General features: G+C 48.6%; 1 protein-coding gene across 2 annotated transcripts in view; it reads left to right on the plus strand.

The window, feature by feature from the left end:
- The window catches only part of TSTD1 (thiosulfate sulfurtransferase like domain containing 1), an 88,978-nt gene that overhangs the window by 17,856 nt on the left and 43,752 nt on the right, over positions 1-27,370 (plus strand). Inside the window, exon 2 of one of the 2 annotated variants that reach the window (XM_088448867.1) lies at positions 4,049-4,174. In XM_088448867.1, the coding sequence (XP_088304993.1) occupies positions 4,049-4,174 (126 nt within the window). The remainder of the gene's footprint in view (positions 1-4,048; positions 4,175-27,370) is intronic. The other variant, XM_088448869.1, reaches the window with a different exon arrangement.

Here is a 27,370-nt window from a genome sequence, read left to right on the forward strand (position 1 = left end):
AGAGGATCACAGTGATACAGTGTTACCTGGTGTAATAGAGGATCACAGTGACACAGTGTTACCTGGTGTAATAGAGGATCACAGTGTTACCTGGTATAATAGAGGATCACAGTGACACCGTGTTACCTGGTATAATAGAGGATCACAGTGACACAGTGTTACCTGGTATAATAGAGGATCACAGTGACACAGTGTTACCTGGTGTAATAGAGGATCACAGTGACACAGTGTTACCTGGTGTAATAGAGGATCACAGTGACACAGTGTTACCTGGTGTAATAGAGGATCACAGTGACACAGTGTTACCTGGTGTAATAGAGGATCACAGTGACACCGTGTTACCTGGTGTAATAGAGGATCACAGTGACACCGTGTTACCTGGTGTAATAGAGGATCACAGTGACACCGTGTTACCTGGTGTAATAGAGGATCACAGTGACACAGTGTTACCTGGTGTAATAGAGGATCACAGTGACACAGTGTTACCTGGTGTAATAGAGGATCACAGTGACACAGTGTTACCTGGTATAATAGAGGATCACAGTGACACAGTGTTACCTGGTATAATAGAGGATCACAGTGACACAGTGTTACCTGGTATAATAGAGGATCACAGTGACACAGTGTTACCTGGTATAATAGAGGATCACAGTGACACAGTGTTACCTGGTGTAATAGAGGATCACAGTGACACAGTGTTACCTGGTATAATAGAGGATCACAGTGACACAGTGTTACCTGGTGTAATAGAGGATCACAGTGATACAGTGTTACCTGGTATAATAGAGGATCACAGTGACACAGTGTTACCTGGTATAATAGAGGATCACAGTGACACAGTGTTACCTGGTATAATAGAGGATCACAGTGACACAGTGTTACCTGGTATAATAGAGGATCACAGTGACACAGTGTTACCTGGTGTAATAGAGGATCACAGTGACACAGTGTTACCTGGTATAATAGAGGATCACAGTGACACAGTGTTACCTGGTGTAATAGAGGATCACAGTGATACAGTGTTACCTGGTGTAATAGAGGATCACAGTGACACAGTGTTACCTGGTGTAATAGAGGATCACAGTGACACAGTGTTACCTGGTATAATAGAGGATCACAGTGATACAGTGTTACCTGGTATAATAGAGGATCACAGTGATACAGTGTTACCTGGTATAATAGAGGATCACAGTGATACAGTGTTACCTGGTATAATAGAGGATCACAGTGATACAGTGTTACCTGGTATAATAGAGGATCACAGTGATACAGTGTTACCTGGTATAATAGAGGATCACAGTGACACAGTGTTACCTGGTATAATAGAGGATCACAGTGACACAGTGTTACCTGGTATAATAGAGGATCACAGTGACACAGTGTTACCTGGTATAATAGAGGATCACAGTGACACAGTGTTACCTGGTATAATAGAGGATCACAGTGATACAGTGTTACCTGGTGTAATAGAGGATCACAGTGACACAGTGTTACCTGGTATAATAGAGGATCACAGTTATACAGTGTTACCTGGTGTAATAGAGGATCACAGTGACACAGTGTTACCTGGTGTAATAGAGGATCACAGTGTTACCTGGTATAATAGAGGATCACAGTGACACCGTGTTACCTGGTATAATAGAGGATCACAGTGACACAGTGTTACCTGGTATAATAGAGGATCACAGTGACACCGTGTTACCTGGTATAATAGAGGATCACAGTGACACAGTGTTACCTGGTATAATAGAGGATCACAGTGACACAGTGTTACCTGGTATAATAGAGGATCACAGTGACACCGTGTTACCTGGTATAATAGAGGATCACAGTGACACAGTGTTACCTGGTATAATAGAGGATCACAGTGACACAGTGTTACCTGGTATAATAGAGGATCACAGTGATACAGTGTTACCTGGTATAATAGAGGATCACAGTGACACAATGTTACCTGGTATAATAGAGGATCACAGTGATACAGTGTTACCTGGTATAATAGAGGATCACAGTGATACAGTGTTACCTGGTATAATAGAGGATCACAGTGATACAGTGTTACCTGGTGTAATAGAGGATCACAGTGATACAGTGTTACCTGGTATAATAGAGGATCACAGTGACACAGTGTTACCTGGTATAATAGAGGATCACAGTGACACAGTGTTACCTGGTATAATAGAGGATCACAGTGACACAGTGTTACCTGGTGTAATAGAGGATCACAGTGTTACCTGGTATAATAGAGGATCACAGTGACACAGTGTTACCTGGTATAATAGAGGATCACAGTGACACAGTGTTACCTGGTGTAATAGAGGATCACAGTGACACAGTGTTACCTGGTATAATAGAGGATCACAGTGATACAGTGTTACCTTGTATAATAGAGGATCACAGTGACACAGTGTTACCTGGTATAATAGAGTATCACAGTGATACAGTGTTACCTGGTATAATAGAGGATCACAGTGACACAGTGTTACCTGGTATAATAGAGGATCACAGTGACACAGTGTTACCTGGTATAATAGAGGATCACAGTGATACAGTGTTACCTGGTATAATAGAGGATCACAGTGACACAGCATTTTCCCTCCTGACACGCTATGCACTTACATGGGGTGTGGTATGTAACCTGGGAAATCCCATAAACACGGAGCAGTCTGTTTTTCTGTGGGATTAATAGAAGAACAATCTGTTATAGGGCTGGTCAGGCGGCTCCGTGAAATCTGAACCTACTACATAGCCCCCCATAATGCAGGAAGAGGGTACTACCACACACAGAGGACAATACAATTAGGAGCACATTTGTTGCAGCTATGCCACATTATACTGATCCACAGTCATTGCCTAAAATTTGCACAAATAAAATCCTTACACAATTCAATCAGGAACCTGGCACGTATCACAGGCTCATTACAAGAGGAGGTAATCCTGCGCTGGGACCCAAAATTCATCTACAACCAAACATCACAAGAATATAATGGGTTAACCAACAATATCAATATGAAGCTATGTTTGTGAGAAGAAGCTCCTATTGTGTCACTAGTGTCGGTGGTGTGCCCCAGGGTAATCTTATCATATGTGTACTCCCAAAGGAGCCTAAGGGTGACGGATATATCAGCAGATGATTCATACACACTGACCGGCCATCATCTGCTTGTGCCCTCAGGTCCTGGGGGGTGGGACCCGGCAGCCGGTGGGTGGGGCAGGGGCATGTTCCGCCCCCTCCTCACGGCTGCCACTGTGGGAGTGTATGGGAGGTCTGCCGACCGCCTGTACTCACCTCCCAATGGGCAGATATGTCTACAGAAGTGACATTATAGGAGTGATATTAGTGAATTATTGGGATTACAGGAGTGATATTAGTGAATATTAGTGAATATTTGGAATTACAGGAGTGACATTAGTGAATATTTGGAATTACAGGAGTGACATTAGTGAATATTTGGGATTACAGAAGTGATATTAGTGAATATTTGGGATTACAGAAGTGATATTAGTGAATATTTGGGATTACAGGAGTGACATTAGTGAATATTTGGAATTACAGGAGTGACATTAGTGAATATTTGGGATTACAGGAGTGACATTAGTGAATATTTGGGATTACAGGAGTGACATTAGTGAATATTTGGAATTACAGGAGTGACATTAGTGAATATTTGGGATTACAGAAGTGATATTAGTGAATATTTGGGATTACAGGAGTGATATTAGTGAATATTTGGGATTACAGGAGTGATATTAGTGAATATTTGGAATTACAGGAGTGACATTAGTGAATATTTGGGATTACAGGAGTGACATTAGTGAATATTTGGAATTACAGGAGTGACATTAGTGAATATTTGGGATTACAGAAGTGATATTAGTGAATATTTGGGATTACAGGAGTGATATTAGTGAATATTTGGGATTACAGAAGTGATATTAGTGAATATTTGGGATTACAGGAGTGATATTAGTGAATATTTGGGATTACAGAAGTGATATTAGTGAATATTAGTGAATATTTGGGATTACACACTGTTCTCTGTGCTAGCAGGAGGAGTAATTACATACGATGATCTGAAGAAGCTGATCGCCACCAGAAACTTTCAGATATTTGATGTGAGAACACCGGAGGAGGTGAAAAATGGAAAGATCCAAAACTCTACCAATATACCAGGTAACGCATGGTGCCGCCATGTCTGTGCGACTGCTCCTGGTGCCGCCATGTCTGTGCGACTGCTCCTGGTGCCCCCATGTCTGTGCGACTGCTCCTGGTGCCGCCATGTCTGTGCGACTGCTCCTGGTGCCGCCATGTCTGTGCGACTGCTCCTGGTGCCCCCATGTCTGTGCGACTGCTCCTGGTGCCGCCATATCTGTGCGACTGCTCCTGGTGCCGCCATGTCTGTGCGACTGCTCCTGGTGCCGCCATATCTGTGCGACTGCTCCTGGTGCCGCCATGTCTGTGCGACTGCTCCTGGTGCCGCCATGTCTGTGCGACTGCTCCTGGAGCCCCTATGTCTGTGCGACTGCTCCTGGTGCCGCCATGTCTGTGCGACTGCTCCTGGTGCCGCCATTTCTGTGTGACTGCTCCTGGTGCCCCCATGTCTGTGCGACTGCTCCTGGTGCTGCCATGTCTGTGCGACTGCTCCTGGTGCCCCCATGTCTGTGCGACTGCTCCTGGTGCCCCCATGTCTGTGCGACCGCTCCTGGTGCCCCCATGTCTGTGCGACCGCTCCTGGTGCCCCCATGTCTGTGCGACCGCTCCTGGTGCCCCCATGTCTGTGCGACCGCTCCTGGTGCCCCCATGTCTGTGCGACCGCTCCTGGTGCCCCCATGTCTGTGCGACCGCTCCTGGTGCCCCCATGTCTGTGCGACTGCTCCTGGTGCCCCCATGTCTGTGCGACCGCTCTTGGTGCCCCCATGTCTGTGCGACTGCTCCTGGTGCCGCCATGTCTGTGCGACTGCTCCTGGTGCCCCCATGTCTGTGCGACTGCTCCTGGTGCCCCCATGTCTGTGCGACTGCTCCTGGTGCCGCCATGTCTGTGCGACTGCTCCTGGTGCCCCCATGTCTGTGCGACTGCTCCTGGTGCCGCCATGTCTGTGCGACTGCTCCTGGTGCCGCCATGTCTGTGCGACTGCTCCTGGTGCCGCCATGTCTGTGCGACTGCTCCTGGTGCCCCTATGTCTGTACCGACTGCTCCTGGTGCCGCCATGTCTGTGCGACTGCTCCTGGTGCCGCCATGTCTGTGCGACTGCTCCTGGTGCCCCCATGTCTGTGCGACTGCTCCTGGTGCCGCCATGTCTGTGCGACTGCTCCTGGTGCCCCCATGTCTGTGCGACTGCTCCTGGTGTCCCCATGTCTGTGCGACTGCTCCTGGTGCCCCCATGTCTGTGCGACTGCTCCTGGTGCCGCCATGTCTGTGCGACTGCTCCTGGTGCCAACATGTCTGTGCGACTGCTCCTGGTGCCGCCATGTCTGTGCGACTGCTCCTGGTGCCGCCATGTTTGTGCGTCTTTGCAATCTTGTAATTGCCGCATGTGCTTCATAATGCCGGTCGCACATCTCTCTGGGGTGGGAGTTCGGAATGTAATGTCACCGCTGGGGGGCTAGGCAACCAGGGGGAAGTGATTTCCTCTTAAAACGCCAGGGGATGGAGGAGGACAGTGTGGTCGTGTAAGACGCGTGTTAGAGAGAGCCCATGTGACTGCGCCAGTGAAGTGGTTAATAAGATGACACCACAAAGTTTGCATGGAAACACTTAGGCCCTGATTCAGAGCCGGACGCTCTGACAGAGCGCTCGCTCTGAATCAGGGCCTTCCCTCCTGGCCGCTCGCATAGCTGTGGGAGACCACCAACAGCTATAGCGAGCGGCCAAAATGATGGTTGCGATGGACAAGACCATCGCGACCATCGGGCTTGCGACGAGACCCTTGTGGTAGGGTCTCCCTGCCACAAGCTCTGGAGTGATTTTGGCTCTATCAGAGCCAAAATCACTCCCACTGACATAACTAGTGATGTCAGTGGGGCCGGCCCCAGACGGTAGGCGTTCCCATGGGAACGCCTCCGTCTGGGCAGCCACGCCCCCGGCACGCCCACCAAAGGGGGCGTGCTGTCAATCACCATCGCCAGCACGCCCTCTTTGGTGCGAGACCCATAATGACGGCTTGGCCGTCGTTACTCGGGTCTCGCACATGCGCACAACGGAGACGCCTCCGTCGTGCACTTGGGCAACATCGACCTGAGTGGGTCTGAATCAGGCCCTTAGACCCTTAGTACATACACACTAACAGGCCATAAGCACAAGACATTTACAAAGGTGGTGTACATCACTTTTGCTATAAGGACCATTGAAATAACACTCTCATAACACAGAAGATATATAATCTCCCTTATAGTGTCTGACTGAAAGTAGCAAATATGGCTGGAAACTCTGATAATACAGGTACTGCCAATAAAGACGGCACCAATCCGTTTTCAGAGATGAACTGGCCAATCGGGAGCGGCCTGTTGGTACAAACGACCATTGTCATCAGCGGCTTCCGGCAAGCGTACAATATATGCGTCTCCCTCTGATTGTGGTCTATTTACTAAGCCTTGGATGGAGATAAAGTACCAGTCAATCAGCTCCTAACTGTCATTTTTCAAACACAGAAAAGGAAAGGGGGAAAGTATCTGTATATGGCGCACTTTCATTAAAATATAACTTTCAATGAATCCTGTCTAAAATTAATATATTAAAATAGCGAAATATATGTGACAAAAATATTGAATAGATCAAATAAATAAGGTGCAAATAAATGTGAAAAAAGTGTCTTTAATACACGGTGTGCCTATACTCTTATTATTCTACATAGAAGCCTGATACCGCGCTGTAATATGTGTGAGGTAAAAAATATCTGGGCTGCTGGTAATCATATGCACCCTAGTAGCGCTCAGATTCCTAAGTACCTCTAGGCCTGATTCAGAGCCGCTCGTAAGCGGCCGCTCGTTCGCTCCGAGCGATGTTCGCACATCTGCGCATGCGTATGGGTCGTAATGCGCATGCGCCAACCAGTCAGTGCGATCGGAAATCGTGTGCTTGCAAAACAGCGAATGCCTGATAATTTGAGTGACAGGATGAGGCGTATGTGGGTGGTAACAGGGGAAGGTGCTTGAAAACGGGGAGTGGAGATCCGAACGCAGGCGTGCTTAAAGGTCAAAACGGGCATTTTATGGGAGTGCATAATTAACAAAGCAGCGTCATCGACCACGTCACTGGGTTGTCTCTTAGCCTGAACTGTTCGCATGATTGCGGTAGGAAAATGCTACCACAAGAATAGCGAGCAGTTCATACGCCTTTCGATGTACTCGATCAAATAAATAGCGGAGATGACGTATGATGCGAGCGGCCAAGGAGCGTCTTTACAAAATAGCGAGCGCAAGTTTCAGATGCTCGCTCAGACATAGAGGCGTCAACAGACCGCAAAGAGCAAGCGCTCAATTTAAATAGCCAGCCCCTTTTTCTGAACGAGCGTCCGCAAATAGCGTCTGGCTCTGAATCAGGCCCTGTGTCTTGTATAAACCTGTATCCAGAAATCCCATATAGAAGTATCATTAAGCTCTGAGTAATTAGCCACAATTGTAATGGTCTGTGGGCCTGATTCAGACCCGCTCGTGAGCGCTGAGCGCTCAAAAGCGGGTCGATGTTGGCCAAGTGAGCATGCGCACGACGGAGGCGGCTCCGTCGTGCGCATGCGCGAGACCTGAATAACGACAGACAAGCCGTCGTTATGGGTCTCGCACCAAAGGGGGCGTGCTGTCTATGGTGTCCCTGAAGAGTCCAGCAATCTCCCTCATTTCATCCTTACCCCCATTATGAAGATGTTATATTAAAAAACAGAGATATATACATTCAAATGGGATCATTAGTGTCATTTCCTTGCATTGGTTATTATAAGGCACAATGATCCCTATGAATTTCTGCAAAGTATTAGTGTTTTAATCAACAAACAGATCTTACTGACTGCTTTTGTGCTGGTTACATCTGGGTGTAAGTCAGGTTTAGGACACGCCTCTCAGATTTATCAGTACACGCCCATTACATGTATGACACGCCTCTCAGATTTATCAGTACACGCCCATCACATGTATGACACGCCTCTCAGATTTATCAGTACACGCCCATCACATGTATGACACGCCTCTCAGATTTATCAGTACACGCCCATCACATGTATGACACGCCTCTCAGATTTATCAGTACACGCCCATTACATGTATGACACGCCTCTCAGATTTATCAGTACACGCCCATCACATGTATGACACGCCTCTCAGATTTATCAGTACACGCCCATCACATGTATGACACGCCTCTCAGATTTATCAGGACACGCCCATCACATGTATGACACGCCTCTCAGATTTATCAGGACACGCCCATCACATGTATGACACGCCTCTCAGATTTATCAGTACACTCCCATCACATGTATGACACGCCTCTCAGATTTATCAGTACACGCCCATCACATGTAAGACACGCCTCTCAGAATTATCAGGACACGCCCATCACATGTAAGACACGCCTCTCAGATTTATCAGGACACGCCCATCACATGTATGACACGCCTCTCAGATTTATCAGTACACGCCCATCACATGTATGACACGCCTCTCAGATTTATCAGTACACGCCCATCACATGTATGACACGCCTCTCAGATTTATCAGTACACGCCCATTACATGTATGACACGCCTCTCAGATTTATCAGTACACGCCCATCACATGTATGACACGCCTCTCAGATTTATCAGTACACGCCCATCACATGTATGACACGCCTCTCAGATTTATCAGTACACGCCCATCACATGTATGACACGCCTCTCAGATTTATCAGTACACGCCCATCACATGTATGACACGCCTCTCAGATTTATCAGTACACGCCCATCACATGTATGACACGCCTCTCAGATTTATCAGTACACGCCCATCACATGTATGACACGCCTCTCAGATTTATCAGTACACGCCCATCACATGTATGACACGCCTCTCAGATTTATCAGTACACGCCCATCACATGTATGACACACCTCTCAGATTTATCAGTACACGCCCATCACATGTAAGACACGCCTCTCAGAATTATCAGGACACGCCCATCACATGTAAGACACGCCTCTCAGATTTATCAGGACACGCCCATCACATGTATGACACGCCTCTCAGATTTATCAGGACACGCCCATCACATGTATGACACGCCTCTCAGATTTATCAGTACACGCCCATCACATGTATGACACGCCTCTCAGATTTATCAGTACACGCCCATCACATGTATGACACGCCTCTCAGATTTATCAATACACGCCCATCACATGTATGACACGCCTCTCAGATTTATCAGTTCACGCCCATCACATGTATGACACGCCTCTCAGATTTATCAGTACACGCCCATCACATGTATGACACGCCTCTCAGATTTATCAGTACACGCCCATCACATGTATGACACGCCTCTCAGATTTATCAGTACACGCCCATCACATGTATGACACGCCTCTCAGATTTATCAGTACACGCCCATCACATGTATGACACGCCTCTCAGATTTATCAGTACACGCCCATCACATGTATGACACGCCTCTCAGATTTATCAGTACACGCCCATCACATGTATGACACGCCTCTCAGATTTATCAGGACACGCCCATCACATGTAAGACACGCCTCTCAGATTTATCAGTACACGCCCATCACATGTATGACACGCCTCTCAGATTTATCAGTACTCGCCCATCACATGTATGACACGCCTCTCAGATTTATCAGTACACGCCCATCACATGTATGACACGCCTCTCAGATTTATCATTACACGCCCATCACATGTATGACACGCCTCTCAGATTTATCATTACACGCCCATCACATGTATGACACGCCTCTCAGATTTATCATTACACGCCCACTGTAACACGCGCTCATAGGTGCTGCTTTCACAATCTCCCTGAAATGCTTTTTCAAAAGTAGGCAAGTATGGTACAGCCACATAATCACCAGTGATGTCAGTGGGAGACATTTCGGCTCTGTTAGAGCCAGAAGCTCTCTGGGGCTTGCGGCCATGAGACCTTACCACAAGGGTCTCGTCGCAAGCCCGATGGTCGCGATGGTCTTGACCATCATCCTGACCGCTCGCTATAGCTGTGGGTGGTCACCTACAGCTATGCGAGCGGCCAGGAGGCCGCACACAAAAAAACGCCCAGATTCAGAGCGAGCGCTCAGTCAGATAGTCCGGCTCTTAATCAGGGCCTGAGTGCGCCACTACTACTGATTTATTTTCCTTTCTCTTCTGTGCGTTAATTTAATGGTTATGTGAGAGGAGGCGGAGCCTCCCCTGAGTGCACGTCCCTGACGTACGCCCATCCAACGGCGCCTAAAAGGAGAGGCACGCCGGCGTTTCTACAACCACTCCCCTCGTGGTCTCTCACTCACTCTGCCATGGGTTCCGGTCTGCGTGCATAATGGCAGTGTGATCGCGATGACCGGTGCATACATAGTGCGCAGCAATCGACCGATCTGTGTATGTGGTGGTAATTAAGTTCCGTGCTGAATCAGGGGACGCGTCTCCTATATACCCATCACTAGGCACGTGTCTCCTATATACCGATCACAGGGCACGTGTCTCCTATATACCGAACACAGGGCACGTGTCACCTATATACCCATCACAGGGCACGTGTCACCTATATACCCATCACAGGGCACGTGTCTCCTATATACCCATCACAGGGCACATGTCTCCTATATACCCATCACAGGGCACGTGTCACCTATATACCCATCACAGGGCACGTGTCTCCTATATACCGATCACAGGGCACGTGTCACCTATATACCCAACACAGGGCATGTGTCACCTATATACCCATCACAGGGCACGTGTCTCCTATATACCGATCACAGGGCACGTGTCTGCTATATACCCATCACAGGGCACGTGTATCCTATATACCGATCACAGGGCACGTGTCTCCTATATACCGATCACAGGGTACGTGTCTCCTATATACCCATCACAGGGCACGTGTCTCCTATACACCCATCACAGGGCAGGTGTCTCCTATATACCCATCACAGGGCACGAGTCACCTATATACCCATCACAGGGCACGTGTCTCCTATATACCCATCACAGGGCACGTGTCTCCTATATACCCATCACAGGGCACGTGTCTCCTATATACCCATCACAGGAAACGTGTCTCCTATATACTCATCACAGGGCACGTGTCTCCTATATACCCATCAAAGGGCACGTGTCTCCTATATACCCATCACAGGGCACGTGTCTCCTATATACCCATCACAGGGCAGGTGTCTCCTATATACCCATCACAGGGCACGTGTCTCCTATATACCCATCACAGGGCAGATGTCTCCTATATACCGATCACAGGGCACGTGTCTCCTATATACCGATCACAGGGCACGTGTCTGCTATATACCCATCACAGGGCACGTGTATCCTATATACCGATCACAGGGCACGTGTCTCCTATATACCGATCACAGGGTACGTGTCTCCTATATACCCATCACAGGGCACGTGTCTCCTATACACCCATCACAGGGCAGGTGTCTCCTATATACCCATCACAGGGCACGAGTCACCTATATACCCATCACAGGGCACGTGTCTCCTATATACCCATCACAGGGCACGTGTCTCCTATATACCCATCACAGGGCACGTGTCTCCTATATACCCATCACAGGAAACGTGTCTCCTATATACTCATCACAGGGCACGTGTCTCCTATATACCCATCAAAGGGCACGTGTCTCCTATATACCCATCACAGGGCACGTGTCTCCTATATACCCATCACAGGGCAGGTGTCTCCTATATACCCATCACAGGGCACGTGTCTCCTATATACCCATCACAGGGCAGATGTCTCCTATATACCGATCACAGGGCACGTGTCTCCTATATACCGATCACAGGGCACGTGGCACCTATATACCCATCACAGGGCACGTGTCTCCTATATACCCATCACAGGGCACGTGTCTCCTATATACAGATCACAGGGCACGTTTCTCCTATATACCCATCACAGGGCACGTGTCTCCTATATACCCATCACAGGGCACGTGTCACCTATATACCCATCACAGGGCACGTGTCTCCTATATACCGATCACAGGGCAGATGTCTCCTATATACCCATCACAGGGCACGTGTCTCCTATATACCCATCACAGGGCACGTGTCTCCTATATACCGATCACAGGGCACGTGTCACCTATATACCCATCACAGGGCACGTGTCTCCTATATACCGATCACAGGGCACGTGTCTCCTATATACCCATCACAGGGCACGTGTCTCCAATATACCGGTCACAGGGCACGTGTCACCTATATACCCGTCACAGGGCACGTGTCACCTATATACCGATCACAGGGCACGTGTCTCCTATATACCCATCACAGGGCACGTGTCACCTATATACCCATCACAGGGCACGTGTCTCCTATATACCCATCACAGGGCACGTGTCTCCTATATACCGATCACAGGGCACGTGTCTCCTATATACCCATCACAGGGCACGTGTCACCTATATACCGATCACAGGGCACGTGTCTCCTATATACCGATCACAGGGCACGTGTCTCCTATATACCGGTCACAGGGCACGTGTCTCCTATATACCTATCACAGGGCACGTGTCTCCTATATACCGATCAGAGGGCACGTGTCTCCTATATACCCATCACAGGGCACTTGTCTCCTATATACCCATCACAGGGCACGTGTCTCCTATATACCCATCACAGGGCACGTGTCTCCTATACACCCATCACAGGGCAGGTGTCTCCTATATACCCATCACAGGGCAAGAGTCACCTATATACCCATCACAGGGCACGTGTCTCCTATATACCCATCACAGGGCACGTGTCTCCTATATACCCATCACAGGGCACGTGTCTCCTATATACCCATCACAGGGCAGGTGTCTCCTATATACCGATCACAGGGCATGTGTCACCTATATACCCATCACAGGGCACGTGTCACCTATATACCCATCACAGGGCACGTGTCTCCTATATACCGATCACAGGGCACGTGTCTCCTATATACCCATCACAGGGTACGTGTCTCCAATTTAACCATCACAGGGCAGCTGTATCCTATATACCCATCACAGGGCATGAGTCACCTATATACCCATCACAGGGCAGATGTCTCCTATATACCCATCACAGGGCAGATGTCTCCTATATACCCATCACAGGGCAGATGTCTCCTATATATCCATCACAGGGCAGATGTCTCCTATATACCCATTACAGGGCACGAGTCACCTATATACGCATCACAGGGCAGATTTCTCCGATATACCCATCACAGGGCACATGTCACCTATATACCCATTACAGGACACATGTCTCCTATATACCCATCACAGGGTACGTGTCTCCTATACACCCATCACAGGGCACGTTTTTCCTATATACCGATCACAGGGCACGTGTCTCCTATATACCGATCACAGGGTACGTGTCTCCTATATACCCATCACAGGGCAGGTGTCTCCTATATACCCATCACAGGGCACGAGTCACCAATATACCCATCACAGGGCAGATGTCTCCTATATACCCATCACAGGGCAGATGTCTTCTATATACCCATCACAGAGCAAATGTCTCCTATATACCAATTACAGGGCACGAGACACCTATATACCCATCACAGGGCAGATGTCTCCTGTATACCATTTACAGGGCACGAGTCACCTATATACCCATCACAGGGCAGATGTCTCCTATATACCCATCACAGGGCACGTGTCTCCTATATACCGATCACAGGGCACGTGTCTCCTATATACCCATCACAGGGCACGTGTCACCTATATACCCATCACAGGGCATGTGTCTCCTATATACCGATCACAGGGTACGTGTCTCCTATATACCCATCACAGGGCAGATGTCTCCTATATACCCATCACAGGGCACGACTCACCTATATACCCATCACAGGGCAGATGTCTGCTATATACCCATCACAGGGCAGATGTCTCCTATATATCCATCACAGGGCAGATGTCTCCTATATACCCATCACAGGGCAGATGTCTCCTATATACCCATCACAGGGCAGATGTCTCCTATATACCCATGACAGGGCACATGTCTCCTATATACCAATTACAGGGCACGAGACACCTATATACCCATCACAGGGCAGATGTCTCCTATATACCCATTACAGGGCACGAGTCACCTAAATACCCATCACAGGGCAGATGTCTCCTATATACCCATCACAGGGCACATGTCACCTATATACCCATCACAGGACACATGTCTCCTATATACCCATCACAGGGCGCGTGTCTCCTATATACCCATCACAGGGCGCGTGTCTCCAATATACCCAACACAGGGCGCGTGTCTCCTATATACCCATCACAGGGCACGTGTCTCCTATATACCCATCACAGGGCAGATGTCTCCTATATACCCATCACAGGGCACGTCTCCTATAAACCCATCACAGGGCACGTGTCTCCTATATATCGATCACAGGGCACGTGTCTCCTATATACCGATCACAGGGCACGTGTCTCCTATATACCCATCACAGGGCACGTGTCACCTATATACTCATCACAGGGCACGTGTCTCCTATATACCGATCACAGGGTACGTGTCTCCTTTATACCCATCACAGGGCAGATGTCTCCTATATACCCATCACAGGGCATGAGTCACCTATATACCCATCACAGGGCAGATGTCTCCTATATACCCATCACAGGGCAGATGTCTCCTATATATCCATCACAGGGCAGATGTCACCTATATACCCATCACAGCGCAGATGTCTCCTATATACAAATCACAGGGCAGATGTCTCCTGTATACCCATCACAGGGCACATGTCTCCTATATACCAATTACAGGGCACGAGTCACCTATATACCCATCACAGGGCAGATGTCTCCTATAGGAGGGCACGTGTCACCTATATACCCATCACAGGGCAGATGTCTCCTATAGGAGGGCACGTGTCACCTATATATCCATCACAGGGCACGTGTCTCCTATATACCGATCACAGGGTACGTGTCTCCTACATACCCATCACAGGGCAGATGTCTCCTATATACCCATCACAGGGCACGAGTCACCTATATAACCATCACATGGCAGATGTCTCCTATATACCCATCACAGGGCAGATGTCTCCTATATATCCATTACAGGGCTGATGTCTCCTATATACCCATCACAGGGCAGATGTCTCCTATATACCCACCATAGGGCAGATGTCTCCTATATACCGATCACAGGGCACGTGTCTCCTATATACCCATCACAGGGCACGTGTCACCTATATACCCATCACAGGGCACGTGTCTCCTATATACCGATCACAGGGTGCGTGTCTCCTATATACCCATCACAGGGCAGATGTCTCCTATATACCCATCACAGGGCATGAGTCACCTATATACCCATCACAGGGCAGATGACTACTATATACCCATCACAGGGCAGATGTCTCCTATATATCCATCACAGGGCAGATGTCTCCTATATACCCATCACAGGGCAGATGTCTCCTATATACCGATCACAGGGCAGATGTCTCCTATATACAAATCACAGGGCAGATGTCTCCTATATACCCATCACAGGGCACATGTCTCCTATATACAAATTACAGGGCACGAGACACCTATATACCCATCACAGGACAGATGTCTCCTATATACCAATTACAGGCAAAGAGTCACCTATATACCCATCACATGGCAGATGTCTCCTATATACCCATCACAGGGCACATGACACCTATATACCCATCGCAGGACACATGTCTCCTATATACCCATCACAGGGTGCGTGTCTCCTATATACCCATCACAGGGTGCGTGTCTCCTATATACCCATCACAGGGCGCGTGTCTCCTTTATACCGATCACAGGGCACGTGTCTCCTATATACCGATCACAGGGCACGTGTCTCCTATATACCCATCACAGGGCAGGTGTCTCCTATATACCCATCACAGGGCACGTGTCTCCTATATACCCATCACAGGGCAGATGTCTCCTATATACCCACCACAGGGCACGAGTCACCTATATACACATCACAGGGCACGTGTCTCCTATATACCCATCACAGGGCACGTGTCTCCTATATACCCATCACAGGGCACGTGTCTCCTAAATACCCATCACAGGGCACGTGTCTCCTATATACCCATCACAGGGCACGTGTCTCCTATATACCCATCACAGGGCAGGTGTCTCCTATATACCCATCACAGGGCACGTGTCTCCTATATACCCATCACAGGGCAGATGTCTCCTATATATCCATCACAGGGCAGGTGTCTCCTATATACCGATCACAGGGCACGTGTCTCCTATATACCTATCACAGGGCACGTGTTTCCTATATACCGATCACAGGGCACGTGTCTCCTATATACCGATCACAGGGCACGTGTCTCCTATATACCGATCACAGGGCACGTGTCTCCTATATACCCATCACAGGGTACGTGTCTCCAATATAACCATCACAGGGCAGATGTCTCCTATATACCCATCACAGGCCATGAGTCACCTATATACCCATCACAGGGCAGATGTCTCCTATATACCCATCACAGGGCAGATGTCTCCTATATACCCATCACAGGGCAGATGTCTCCTATATACCCATTACAGGGCACGAGTCACCTATATACGCATCACAGGGTAGATTTCTCCTATATACCCATCACAGGGCACATGCCACCTATATACCCATTACAAGACACATGTCTCCTATATACCCATCACAGGGTACGTGTCTCCTATATACCCATCACAGGGCACGTGTCTCCTATATACCGATCACAGGGCACTTGTCTCCTATATACCGATCACAGGGTACGTGTCTCCTATATACCCATCACAGAGCAGGTGTCTCCTATATACCCATCACAGGGCTCGAGTCACCTATATACCCATCACAGGGCAGATGTCTCCTATATACCCATCACAGGGCAGATGTCTCCTATATACCCATCACAGGGTACATGTCTCCAATTTAACCATCACAGGGCAGCTGTATCCTATATACCCATCACAGGGCATGAGTCACCTATATACCCATCACAGGGCAGATGTCTCCTATATACCCATCACAGGGCAGATGTCTCCTATATACCCATCACAGGGCAGATGTCTCCTATATATCCATCACAGGGCAGATGTCTCCTATATACCCATTACAGGGCACGAGTCACCTATATACGCATCACAGGGCAGATTTCTCCGATATACCCATCACAGGGCACATGTCACCTATATACCCATTACAGGACACATGTCTCCTATATACCCATCACAGGGTACGTGTCTCCTATACACCCATCACAGGGCACGTTTTTCCTATATACCGATCACAGGGCACGTGTCTCCTATATACCGATCACAGGGTACGTGTCTCCTATATACCCATCACAGGGCAGGTGTCTCCTATATACCCATCACAGGGCACGAGTCACCAATATACCCATCACAGGGCAGATGTCTCCTATATACCCATCACAGGGCAGATGTCTTCTATATACCCATCACAGAGCACATGTCTCCTATATACCAATTACAGGGCACGAGACACCTATATACCCATCACAGGGCAGATGTCTCCTGTATACCATTTACAGGGCACGAGTCACCTATATACCCATCACAGGGCAGATGTCTCCTATATACCCATCACAGGGCACGTGTCTCCTATATACCGATCACAGGGCACGTGTCTCCTATATACCCATCACAGGGCACGTGTCACCTATATACCCATCACAGGGCACGTGTCTCCTATATACCGATCACAGGGTACGTGTCTCCTATATACCCATCACAGGGCAGATGTCTCCTATATACCCATCACAGGGCACGACTCACCTATATACCCATCACAGGGCAGATGTCTCCTATATACCCATCACAGGGCAGATGTCTCCTATATATCCATCACAGGGCAGATGTCTCCTATATACCCATCACAGGGCAGATGTCTCCTATATACCCATCACAGGGCAGAAGTCTCCTATATACCCATGACAGGGCACTTGTGTCCTATATACCAATTACAGGGCACGAGACACCTATATACCCATCACAGGGCAGATGTCTCCTATATACCCATTACAGGGCACGAGTCACCTAAATACCCATCACAGGGCAGATGTCTCCTATATACCCATCACAGGGCACATGTCACCTATATACCCATCACAGGACACATGTCTCCTATATACCCATCACAGGGCGCGTGTCTCCTATATACCCATCACAGGGCGCGTGTCTCCAATATACCCAACACAGGGCGCGTGTCTCCTATATACCCATCACAGGGCACGTGTCTCCTATATACCCATCACAGGGCAGATGTCTCCTATATACCCATCACAGGGCACGTCTCCTATAAACCCATCACAGGGCACGTGTCTCCTATATATCGATCACAGGGCACGTGTCTCCTATATACCGATCACAGGGCACGTGTCTCCTATATACCCATCACAGGGCACGTGTCACCTATATACTCATCACAGGGCACGTGTCTCCTATATACCGATCACAGGGTACGTGTCTCCTTTATACCCATCACAGGGCAGATGTCTCCTATATACCCATCACAGGGCAGATGTCTCCTATATATCCATCACAGGGCAGATGTCACCTATATACCCATCACAGCGCAGATGTCTCCTATATACAAATCACAGGGCAGATGTCTCCTGTATACCCATCACAGGGCACATGTCTCCTATATACCAATTACAGGGCACGAGTCACCTATATACCCATCACAGGGCAGATGTCTCCTATAGGAGGGCACGTGTCACCTATATACCCATCACAGGGCAGATGTCTCCTATAGGAGGGCACGTGTCACCTATATACCCATCACAGGGCACGTGTCTCCTATATACCGATCACAGGGTACGTGTCTCCTACATACCCATCACAGGGCAGATGTCTCCTATATACCCATCACAGGGCACGAGTCACCTATATAACCATCACATGGCAGATGTCTCCTATATACCCATCACAGGGCAGATGTCTCCTATATATCCATCACAGGGCAGGTGTCTCCTATATACCCATCACAGGGCAGATGTCTCCTATATACCCACCACAGGGCAGATGTCTCCTATATACCGATCACAGGGCACATGTCTCCTATATACCCATCACAGGGCACGTGTCACCTATATACCCATCACAGGGCACGTGTCTCCTATATACCGATCACAGGGTGCGTCTCTCCTATATACCCATCACAGGGCAGATGTCTCCTATATACCCATCACAGGGCATGAGTCACCTATATACCCATCACAGGGCAGATGTCTACTATATACCCATCACAGGGCAGATGTCTCCTATATATCCATCACAGGGCAGATGTCTCCTATATACCCATCACAGGGCAGATGTCTCCTATATACCGATCACAGGGCAGATGTCTCCTATATACAAATCACAGGGCAGATGTCTCCTATATACCCATCACAGGGCACATGTCTCCTATATACCAATTACAGGGCACGAGACACCTATATACCCATCACAGGACAGATGTCTCCTATATACCAATTACAGGCAACGAGTCACCTATATACCCATCACATGGCAGATGTCTCCTATATACCCATCACAGGGCACATGACACCTATATACCCATCGCAGGACACATGTCTCCTATATACCCATCACAGGGTGCGTGTCTCCTATATACCCATCACAGGGCGCGTGTCTCCTATATACCGATCACAGGGCACGTGTCTCCTATATACCGATCACAGGGCACGTGTCTCCTATATACCCATCACAGGGCAGGTGTCTCCTATATACCCATCACAGGGCACGTGTCTCCTATATACCCATCACAGGGCAGATGTCTCCTATATACCCACCACAGGGCACGAGTCACCTATATACACATCACAGGGCACGTGTCTCCTATATACCCATCACAGGGCACGTGTCTCCTATATACCCATCACAGGGCACGTGTCTCCTAAATACCCATCACAGGGCACGTGTCTCCTATATACCCATCACAGGGCACGTGTCTCCTATATACCCATCACAGGGCAGGTGTCTCCTATATACCCATCACAGGGCACGTGTCTCCTATATACCCATCACAGGGCAGATGTCTCCTATATATCCATCACAGGGCAGGTGTCTCCTATATACCGATCACAGGGCACGTGTCTCCTATATACCTATCACAGGGCACGTGTTTCCTATATACCGATCACAGGGCACGTGTCTCCTATATACCGATCACAGGGCACGTGTCTCCTATATACCGATCACAGGGCACGTGTCTCCTATATACCCATCACAGGGTACGTGTCTCCAATATAACCATCACAGGGCAGATATCTCCTATATACCCATCACAGGCCATGAGTCACCTATATACCCATCACAGGGCAGATGTCTCCTATATACCCATCACAGGGCAGATGTCTCCTATATACCCATCACAGGGCAGATGTCTCCTATATACCCATTACAGGGCACGAGTCACCTATATACGCATCACAGGGCAGATTTCTCCTATATACCCATCACAGGGCACATACCACCTATATACCCATTACAAGACACATGTCTCCTATATACCCATCACAGGGTACGTGTCTCCTATATACCCATCACAGGGCACGTGTCTCCTATATACCGATCACAGGGCACTTGTCTCCTATATACCGATCACAGGGTACGTGTCTCCTATATACCCATCACAGGGCAGGTGTCTCCTATATACCCATCACAGGGCTCGAGTCACCTATATACCCATCACAGGGCAGATGTCTCCTATATACCCATCACAGGGCAGATGTCTCCTATATACACATCACAGGGCAGATGTCTCCTATATACCCATCACAGGGCACATGTCACCTATATACCCATCGCAGGACACATGTCTCCTATATACCCATCACAGGGTGCGTGTCTCCTATATACCCATCACAGGGCGCGTGTCTCCTATATACCGATCACAGGGTGCGTGTCTCCTATATACCCATCACATGGCAGGTGTCTCCTATATACCCATCACAGGGCATGAGTCACCTATATACCCATCACAGGGCAGATGTCTCCTATATACCCATCACAGGGCAGATGTCTCCTATATATCCATCACAGGGCAGATGTCTCCTATATACCCATCACAGGGAAGATGTCTCCTTTATACCAATCACAGGGCAGATGTCTCCTATATACAAATCAAAGGGCAGATGTCTCCTATATACCCATCACAGGGCACATGTCTCCTATATACCAATTACAGGGCACGAGACACCTATATACCCATCACAGGACAGATGTCTCCTATATACCAATTACAGGCAACGAGTCACCTATATACCCATCACAGGGCAGATGTCTCCTATATACCCACCACAGGGCACATGTCACCTATATACCCATCGCAGGACACATGTCTCCTATATACCCATCACAGGGCGCGTGTCTCCTATATACCCATCACAGGGCACGTGTGTCTCCTATATACCCATCACAGGGCACGTGTCTCCTATATACCCATCACAGGGCACGTTTGTCTCCTATATACCCATCACAGGGCACGTGTCTCCTATATACCCATCACAGGGCACGTTTCTCCTATATACCCATCACAGGGCACGTGTCTCCTATATACCCATCACAGGGCAGGTGTCTCCTATATACGCATCACTGGGTAGATGTCTCCTATATACGCATCACAGGGCAGATGTCTCCTATATACCCATCACAGGGCAGATGTCTCCTATATACCCATCACAGGGCAGATGTCTCCTATATACCCATCACAGGGCAGATGTCTCCTATATACCCTTCACAGGGCAGATGTCTCCTATATACCCATCACAGGGCAGATGTCTGCTATATACCCATTACAGGGCACGAGTCACCTATATACCAATCACAGGGCACGTGTCTCCTATATACCCATCACAGGGCACGTTTCTCCTATATACCCATCACAGGGCACGTGTCTCCTATATACCCATCACAGGGCAGGTGTCTCCTATATACGCATCACAGGGCAGATGTCTCCTAAATACGCATCACAGGGCAGATGTCTCCTATATACCCATCACAGGGCAGATGTCTCCTATATACCCATCACAGGGCAGATGTCTACTATATACGCATCACAGGGCAGATGTCTCCTATATACCCATTACAGGGCAGATGTCTCCTATATACCCATCACAGGGCAGATGTCTCCTATATACCCATTACAGGGCACGAGTCACCTATATACCCATCACAGGGCAGATGTCTCCTATATACCCATCACAGGGTGCGTGTCTCCTATATACCCATAACAGGGCGCGTGTCTCCTATATACCGATCACAGGGCACGTGTCTCCTATATACCCATCACAGGGCACGTGTCTCCTATATACCCATCACATGGCAGATGTCTCCTATATACCTATCACAGGGCACATGTCTCCTATAAAGCCATCACAGGGCACGTGTCTCCTATATACCGATCACAGGGCACGTGTCTCCTATATACCCATCACAGGGCACGTGTCACCTATATACCCATCACAGGGCACGTGTCTCCAATATACCGATCACAGGGTACGTGTCTCCTACATACCCATCAAAGGGCAGGTGTCTCCTATATACCCATCACAGGGCACGAGTCACCTATATAACCATCACATGGCAGATGTCTCCTATATACCCATCACAGGGCAGATGTCTCCTATATATCCATCACAGGGCAGATGTCTCCTATATACCCATCACAGGGCAGATGTCTCCTATATATCCATCACAGGGCAGATGTCTCCTATATACCCATCAAAGGGCAGATGTCTCCTATATATCCATCACAGGGCAGATGTCTCCTATATACCCATCACAGGGCAGATGTCTCCTATATACCCATCACAGGGCACGTGTCTCCTATATACCCATCACAGGACACGTGTCTCCTATATACCCATCACAGGGCGCGTGTCTCCTATATACCCATAACAGGGCGCGTGTCTCCTATATACCGATCACAGGGCACGTGTCTCCTATATACCGATCACAGGGCACGTGTCTCCTATATACCCATCACATGGCAGGTGTCTCCTATATACCTATCACAGGGCACGTGTCTCCTATAAACCCATCACAGGGCACGTGTCTCCTATATACCGATCACAGGGCACGTGTCTCCTATATACCGATCACAGGGCACGTGTCTCCTATATACCCATCACAGGGCACGTGTCACCTATATACCCATCACAGGGCACGTGTCTCCTATATACCGATCACAGGGTACGTGTCTCCTACATACCCATCAAAGGGCACGTGTCTCCTATAAACCGATCACAGGGTACGTGTCTCCTATATACCCATCACAGGGCAGATGTCTCCTATATACACATCACAGGGCAGATGTCTCCTATATACCCATCACAGGGCACATGTCACCTATATACCCATCGCAGGACACATGTCTCCTATATACCCATCACAGGGTGCGTGTCTCCTATATACCCATCACAGGGCGCGTGTCTCCTATATACCGATCACAGGGTGCGTGTCTCCTATATACCCTTCACATGGCAGGTGTCTCCTATATACCCATCACAGGGCATGAGTCACCTATATACCCATCACAGGGCAGATGTCTCCTATATACCCATCACAGGGCAGATGTCTCCTATATATCCATCACAGGGCAGATGTCTCCTATATACCCATCACAGGGCAGATGTCTCCTTTATACCAATCACAGGGCAGATGTCTCCTATATACAAATCAAAGGGCAGATGTCTCCTATATACCCATCACAGGGCACATGTCTCCTATATACCAATTACAGGGCACGAGACACCTATATACCCATCACAGGACAGATGTCTCCTATATACCAATTACAGGCAACGAGTCACCTATATACCCATCACAGGGCAGATGTCTCCTATATACCCACCACAGGGCACATGTCACCTATATACCCATCGCAGGACACATGTCTCCTATATACCCATCACAGGGCGCGTGTCTCCTATATACCCATCACAGGGCACGGGTGTCTCCTATATACCCATCACAGGGCACGTGTCTCCTATATACCCATCACAGGGCACGTTTCTCCTATATACCCATCACAGGGCACGTGTCTCCTATATACCCATCACAGGGCACGTTTCTCCTATATACCCATCACAGGGCACGTGTCTCCTATATACCCATCACAGGGCAGGTGTCTCCTATATACGCATCACTGGGTAGATGTCTCCTATATACGCATCACAGGGCAGATGTCTCCTATATACCCATCACAGGGCAGATGTCTCCTATATACCCATCACAGGGCAGATGTCTCCTATATACCCATCACAGGGCAGATGTCTCCTATATACCCATCACAGGGCAGATGTCTCCTATATACCCATCACAGGGCAGATGTCTGCTATATACCCATTACAGGGCACGAGTCAGCTATATACCAATCACAGGGCACGTGTCTCCTATATACCCATCACAGGGCACGTTTCTCCTATATACCCATCACAGGGCACGTGTCTCCTATATACCCATCACAGGGCAGGTGTCTCCTATATACCCATCACAGGGCAGATGTCTCCTATATACCCATCACAGGGCAGATGTCTCCTATATACCCATCACAGGGCAGATGTCTCCTATATACCCATCACAGGGCAGATGTCTGCTATATACCCATTACAGGGCACGAGTCAGCTATATACCAATCACAGGGCACGTGTCTCCTATATACCCATCACAGGGCACGTGTCTCCTATATACCCATCACAGGGCACGTGTCTCCTATATACCCATCACAGGGCAGGTGTCTCCTATATACGCATCACAGGGCAGATGTCTCCTAAATACGCATCACAGGGCAGATGTCTCCTATATACCCATCACAGGGCAGATGTCTCCTATATACCCATCACAGGGCAGATGTCTACTATATACGCATCACAGGGCAGATGTCTCCTATATACCCATTACAGGGCAGATGTCTCCTATATACCCATCACAGGGCAGATGTCTCCTATATACCCATTACAGGGCACGAGTCACCTATATACCCATCACAGGGCAGAGGTCTCCTATATACCCATCACAGGGTGCGTGTCTCCTATATACCCATAACAGGGCGCGTGTCTCCTATATACCGATCACAGGGCACGTGTCTCCTATATACCGATCACAGGGCACGTGTCTCCTATATACCCATCACATGGCAGATGTCTCCTATATACCTATCACAGGGCACATGTCTCCTATAAAGCCATCACAGGGCACGTGTCTCCTATATACCGATCACAGGGCACGTGTCTCCTATATACCCATCACAGGGCACGTGTCACCTATATACCCATCACAGGGCACGTGTCTCCTATATACCGATCACAGGGTACGTGTCTCCTACATACCCATCAAAGGGCAGGTGTCTCCTATATACCCATCACAGGGCACGAGTCACCTATATAACCATCACATGGCAGATGTCTCCTATATACCCATCACAGGGCAGATGTCTCCTATATATCCATCACAGGGCAGATGTCTCCTATATACCCATCACAGGGCAGATGTCTCCTATATATCCATCACAGGGCAGATGTCTCCTATATACCCATCAAAGGGCAGATGTCTCCTATATATCCATCACAGGGCAGATGTCTCCTATATACCCATCAAAGGGCAGATGTCTCCTATATACCCATCACAGGGCACGTGTCTCCTGTATACCCATCACAGGACACGTGTCTCCTATATACCCATCACAGGGCGGTGTCTCCTATATACCCATAACAGGGCGCGTGTCTCCTATATACCGATCACAGGGCACGTGTCTCCTATATACCGATCACAGGGCACGTGTCTCCTATATACCCATCACATGGCAGGTGTCTCCTATATACCTATCACAGGGCACGTGTCTCCTATAAACCCATCACAGGGCACGTGTCTCCTATATACCGATCACAGGGCACGTGTCTCCTATATACCGATCACAGGGCACGTGTCTCCTATATACCCATCACAGGGCACGTGTCACCTATATACCCATCACAGGGCACGTGTCTCCTATATACCGATCACAGGGTACGTGTCTCCTACATACCCATCAAAGGGCACGTGTCTCCTATATACCCATCACAGGGCACGTGTCTCCTATATACCCATCACAGGGCACGTGTCTCCTATATACCCATCACAGGGCACGTGTCACCTATATACCCATCACAGGGCACGTGTCTCCTATATACAGATCACAGGGCACGTGTCTCCTATATACAGATCACAGGGCACGTTTCTCCTATATACCCATCACAGGGCACGTGTCTCCTATATACCCATCACAGGGCACGTGTCACCTATATATCCATCACAGGGCACGTGTCTCCTATATACCCATCACAGGGCAGGTGTCTCCTATATACCCATCACAGGGCACGTGTCTCCTATATACCCATCACAGGGCAGGTGTCTCCTATATACCCATCACAGGGCACGTGTCTCCTATATACCCATCACAGGGCAGATGTCTCCTATATATCCATCACAGGGCACGTGTCTCCTATATACCCATCACAGGGCACGTGTCTCCTATATACAGATCACAGGGCACGTTTCTCCTATATACCCATCACAGGGCACGTGTCTCCTATATACCCATCACAGGGCACGTGTCACCTATATATCCATCACAGGGCACGTGTCTCCTATATACCCATCACAGGGCAGGTGTCTCCTATATACCCATCACAGGGCAGGTGTCTCCTATATACCCATCACAGGGCAGGTGTCTCCTATATACCCATCACAGGGCACGTGTCTCCTATATACCCATCACAGGGCAGATGTCTCCTATATATCCATCACAGGCCACGTGTCTCCCATATACCCATCACAGGGCACGTGTCACCTATATATCCATCACAGGGCACGTGTCTCCTATATACCCATCACAGGGCAGGTGTCTCCTATATACCCATCACAGGGCACGTGTCTCCTATATACCCATCACAGGGCACGTGTCTCCTATATACCCATCAAAGGGCACGTGTCTCCTATATACCCATCACAGGGCACGTGTCTCCTATATACCCATCAAAGGGCACGTGTCTCCTATATACCCATCACAGGGCACGTGTCACCTATATACCCATCACAGGGCACGTGTCTCCTATATACAGATCACAGGGCACGTTTCTCCTATATACCCATC

Source organism: Taudactylus pleione, unplaced genomic scaffold (genome assembly GCF_031769625.1).
Source record: "Taudactylus pleione unplaced genomic scaffold, aTauple2 ptg000469l, whole genome shotgun sequence".
In the NCBI taxonomy this organism is placed as follows: Eukaryota; Metazoa; Chordata; class Amphibia; order Anura; family Myobatrachidae; genus Taudactylus; species Taudactylus pleione.